The sequence below is a fragment of the Lineus longissimus genome, chromosome 4 (assembly GCF_910592395.1).
Source record: "Lineus longissimus chromosome 4, tnLinLong1.2, whole genome shotgun sequence".
Lineage (NCBI taxonomy): Eukaryota > Metazoa > Nemertea > Pilidiophora > Heteronemertea > Lineidae > Lineus > Lineus longissimus.
In genome coordinates this window covers 10,582,478-10,587,761 of record NC_088311.1, presented here as the reverse complement: position 1 = coordinate 10,587,761, position 5,284 = coordinate 10,582,478, and the positions used below count along the sequence as shown (strand labels likewise).

The 5,284-nt window shown below is 49.8% G+C and overlaps 1 protein-coding gene across 1 annotated transcript; it reads right to left on the bottom strand.

Annotated features, from left to right (window-relative positions):
• Window positions 1–662: 662 nt before the first annotated feature.
• On the bottom strand, window positions 663–1,700 carry LOC135486024 (uncharacterized). Its single transcript, XM_064768479.1, has one exon. The coding sequence runs from the start codon at window positions 1,698–1,700 to the stop codon at window positions 663–665; it is 1,038 nt and encodes a 345-aa protein (XP_064624549.1).
• Window positions 1,701–5,284: the final 3,584 nt, after the last annotated feature.

Below are 5,284 nucleotides of genomic sequence, written 5' to 3'. Positions count from 1 at the left end.
GTTGAAACGCCAATCAATACCCCCGTTTGCTGCGTAGTCTTTCACCTGGTCATTGTTTAATGCTTCAACCAGCTCTCGAAGCTCGCGACAAGCCCCAACGAAGTTTGTGCCGTTGTCCGACACAACGATTTCCGGGACGCCACGACGCGCTGTCATCCTAGAGAAGGCATTCAAGAATGATGCAGTGTCGAGGAAATACGCGACCTCTAGATGTACTGCCCGTGAGGTGGTGCACTAAACAGGCAGAGATACCTCTTGGCACTTGTCTTCCGGTTGATCTTCACCGTGAAGGGCCCCGCATAGTCAATGCCACAGTGAGCAAAGGCCCTCAAAGGGACAGTAACTCGGTGGGCAGGTAAGGGAGCCATTAGCTGCTCTGCACGAACTTTACGTCTCTGCTTGCATCCGTAGCAGGCACGTCCAAATCGCTTCACCTCTTCTCTCCCACGTATAATCCAGTAGGTGCAGCGGATATCAGCTAGCAGGGGGTTCACTCCGCGTGAATGAAAACCTCGCATGTGGTACTCTGCGATAATCAACTCCGATATCCGATGCCTATTCGGCAGGATGACAGGATGTTTTGCCTCAAATGGAAGGGCTGATTTTTGGAGGTGACCTCCAACACGGAGAAGACCATCGTCATCCAAGAGTGGAGCAAATGCTCACAATCTTCCAGTTGCTGTCTTGCCTCCTTCAAGACAGGCAATATCTGCAGCAAATCTCTCCTGCTGTGCTTGTTTCAGCCAATAAATGCTTGCTTGAGCAAGTTCCTTGACTATCAAGGGTTCTGGTTCTTGTCTCTCTTGTCTCGTCCCAATCATGTTGTCAGGCTTGCACGCTACGGGATGACCCCAGTCAGCGTACTTGGGAAGCCTGCTCTTCAGATTCTTGATAAATCGAAAAATCCAGGCTGTGACTCTTTTCAGTCTCAACCAACTGTGATATCTCTGTGGGTCAATCAGTGCCTCTGTGACTTGGGCCTGGAAGACTGCTGCAGAAGTCCGGGTCTCTACTGCAGCTTCATCAGTAGGTGAGCTGACCACACTGGTACAAGCAGATGGCCATGCTTCCTCCCCCTCGTGTAGGAACTTGGGTCCCTTGAACCAGACATTATCAGGCACCATTTCCTTTAACCGCATCCCTCTGGTTCCGAGGTCAGCGGGATTCAGGGTTCCGGGCACGTGATCCCACTGGGATGGTTGTGTCTTCTCATGCAAAACAGCCACACGGTTCGTGACAAACGCCTTGTAGTGGCGTGACTGTGCCCTTACCCAATGGACGACATCTGTACTGTCAGTCCAGAACTTAAACTTAGACATTGGGCATGTAACATTCCTGGACACGACCTCGGCGAGGCGGGCGGCGATCACGGCTGCCATTAGCTCGAGACGAAGAATGCTGACGTTGTGCAGGGGGGTGACTTTGAACTTTGAAGCCACCATGCCCACTTCAATCGCTCCATCGGTGTACTGATACCTCAGGTAAGCCACTGCTCCGTAGGCCTGGTGGAAAGCGTCAGAGAAGGTGTGGAGTGTCATCTCCTCTACGTCTTGAATCGGTCGACTGCGATAGCAACGGGGAATCTTCACATTCTCCGCTTGGGAGAGCTCCATCGCCCATTCTTTGAGACCTCTATGGATGTCTTCAGGCAGACTGTCATCCCATCCAACGCCCTTCAACCAACACTCTTGGAGTGCCATTTTTTGTCGAATGATGTAAGGCGCCAGAAACTGGAATGGATCGAATATGGTGGCAATTCTGCTCAACAGTTGTCTCTTGGTAGACAACTCTTGCTCGCCCTGGTTGAATCAGAAGGTGAACGAATCGGACTCAGCATTCCACTCAACTCCGAGGGTTTTCACGCTTGGCAATGAAGAATTCTCCAAGTTTCCCCCGGCAGCCCGTTGGCTCTCATCCAAATCTGCCAACGCTGCCAGCCGATTACTGCACCAGTGTCGAACTTCAAAACCAGCTGGACCTAGGACTAGTTGTACCTCTCGCCGTAGAGTCCAGGCTTCATCATCATCTTCCATGCTGCTTATAAGATCATAAGATCATCTACATACAGTACCTCCTTGACCAGTTTGGATGCCTCTGGGTACTCCTCAAACATCACTTCGGCTTGATGTCTGGTTACAAACTGGGCGAGGAATGGCGACGCTGCATCCCCAAACACCAATCTCTGGGCTTCATACACCTCGACTGGGGCAGTCTCGTCTAAACTTCACCACAGCAGGCGGTGGAATTTTCGATCGGTTTCTGCTAGACTGACTTGGTTGAACATCTCCTTGATGTCTCCGATTAATGCCACGGGCTTAAAACGAAATTTCAACAATATCTCGAGGATGACCTTCTGCAACTTTGGACCAGGATACATATTCTGATTCAAGCTGATGCCTTCATACTGAGCTGCGCCATCGTACACTATACGAACTTTACTAGTCTCTTTTTGTTCTCGAATCACTGCAAAATGGGGAAGGTACCAACCAGGCTCAGCAGCTCGCTCTGGTGATACCTTTGCAATGTACCCTTTGGCAACATTGGCTTCCCAAGCGGCCTGGTATCTCTCTTCTACCTCTGGTTTCTTCCGGAGACTGGCCTCGAGACTTCGAAGCCTTCTCTCGGCGGCAGTACGGTTGTCAGGAAGATTACTTGGACCTCCCTTCCATTGACTCATACAGGTCATAAAGTCGGCGAAGAGACTTCTCAGTGTTCTTAATCACATGTTTTTCCTCTGGGGTGTGGACACTGCTAACCACGTCTTCACCTATGATGTCCTGATTGCACATCCTTCTCAACTCTGCATCAACAGATTCTCTTCCGAGATTAGTGAAGAAAGAGGAGGCAAAATGGTTGTGGCGGTCACTGTTGGTGGCAGATACTGGCCTGATGCACGTCAAGCCAAGTGGGGTTCTACGTGCCACCGGCTCTCCAAGTCCACCAATCCGCTCCTCCAGCGACACCCCCAATTCGAGGTAATCCGACCCAATCAGAAGGTCCACGGTCTTTCTACCCGAAGCTGTGGGGAATCTCAGATCTGCCAGATGTGAGAACGTCTCTTTGTGCTGGTTCCAATTCGCAACAGGCAAACGTCTACACATGTCTGGCATTGTCAAGAGCCTCATTGTTCGAATTGTGTTGCCGTCCATGCTCTCAACTGGCAGCTCTACTTTTTTGGTTTCTAGAACTTTCTGGTCAGCAAGGGTTGATAGTTGCAGCACTTGGTCCATGCCTGATATGACCAGCGCGGTGATCACATTCTCTCGGACATACGAGGTGTCCGAGCCTTCATCCAAAAGTGCGTTTACCAATATTCGCTTTCCTCCTTTGCCAACTTACCACACAGGAATTGTGCGGAGGGCGATGTGACTGGGCAGACACTGATTGTTGCCATTACCAAAAGCAGTGTTCACTACAGGTTTCTTTATCCCTTTGCTCGACTCTGGCCTCTTACTGGCATGTTGGCCAGTTTTCTGCTGCTCGTGTGAAGCTGGGCCAGTTCCAGGTCCCCTATCGCCATGTAGATGGAAGTGGTGGCTCCTCTGACAACCATTCACGTTACACTTAACATCACGTTTGCAGTCTTTCCATCTATGATTGCCTCCCAAGCATCGATAACAAAGGCCTTTTTCCTTTGCCAACTCCCAACGCTGTTGGGAACTTGCACTTTTCCAGGAAGGACAATCCACTATCTTGTGATTCTCTTGGCAAATGTAACAGTTGACATTACGATCACTATCCTTAGTACCGGTGTAATGTTTTTGAGTGTTTCTGTTTTTGAGTGTTTCCCCTCATTGTTTGGGAACGCTCAAAAATAGATTGACAAGTTTTTCTGTGTATCCCCCCTATTGAAAAGTCGTGGTCTCTCTAGCTGCCTATTGTTTGGAAACACTGACACATGGGAAACAACCACAGATGTTACACCGGCATTTGTGTAGGCCCTTTTCTCAAAGGGTTTCTTTTTCCATGAAGGCCTCTGCTGTCCCTGACGACTGTCCTTTTTTGGGTGATGTTGGACTTCATTAGTTGGCTTGCTGACTCCAAAAACTGTGCCATTGAGCTCCCTAGCCGCTTTCTGGAGAAAGGAAACAAGACCCTGAATTTCAGGGTATTTTCCTGTCTTATCCAGCGTTTCGACTGCTCGTGTACGCCACCGACCTTGTAGATAGTTTGGGAGTCTCCCGACGATTTGAGAGACTCTAGATCTGGTATCGATCTCGCCAATCTTGTCCATAGCTTGCAGTGTCTCGCTGCAGCTTGAAACTTGGTCCGCCAAGTTCTGGAGGTCGAAAGCATCGTACGCCTTCACCGGTGGGCCATCTGTCACCTCTCTGACACATGCCTCTGATACTTGATACTCATTTTCAAATCGCTCTCGCAGCAACTGAAGGGCCCGAACATAGCCCTGACTAGGTTCCATCAGCGCACATGGTTGAATAGCTGACGCTGCTTTACCAGTGCAAAATTCAAGTAGGCAGTTCAGCTTAGCACCGTCATCAACAGAGGTGCCACCGACACAGATTTCAAATCTGCGCATGAAAACCCAGAATTGCTTGGGGTCTCCCGAAAACTGTCTCATAGTGGTCCTAGGCAGGGCCATGGTGTCCACCAATTTCTGTTGCCATTCTTGCAAAATGCTACTATCGTTTACGTTGGAACCACTCTGGATTTGTTCACTTGGTGGGTTGGCATGTCCAACCTGAGTCGGAGCTGCGATCCGTGGAGCAAAGACTGCTGCAACTGGACTCAGCCTTTGGTCAGGCACAGGTGGCACGACGTTTTTACCAGCAGCTGGGGTACTTGAGTGCACGATGGGAGCCATCTGTGGCTGTCCAGTATGGTCTACTGGGCCCTCCGATTCCTGTCTCCTTCCTGCAAGGCTCTGGGGAGGCTGATCTCTGACCTCTTGTTGTAAGGGCTGTGATGGTGAAGCATTTGAGATCGTGGCAGCCGGATGCTGGCCCGCAACTCCTCCAGCTTCTTTCGAGTATTCTCGAGCTCATTCTGCATCGTAAATATGATTCTCTCATGGCCACCTCACTGAGTAATCTCAGCAAACTCTCACCGCTTGTGGCAGGTGCTCTCTCAAGTGGCTCTCTCTGAGTCTGACCCGAAAAAGGCTCATCTCGGCCTGACGCAGACCTATTCTGATCCCTATTCATCTTTGCAATATTTTTTCAGATTTTAATGCTATTTCAGACACATGGGATGACCCCTATGGTGTCTGTTATGTTTCTAAAATTAACTGACAGGATCTGAGCACTTGTTTATGATAGTAAATTCA

Excerpts from the sequence above, each read along its gene's own strand:
- LOC135486024 (XM_064768479.1), bottom strand. The coding sequence starts at position 1,700 with ATGGCACTCCAAGAGTGTTGGTTGAAGGGCGTTGGATGGGATGACAGT.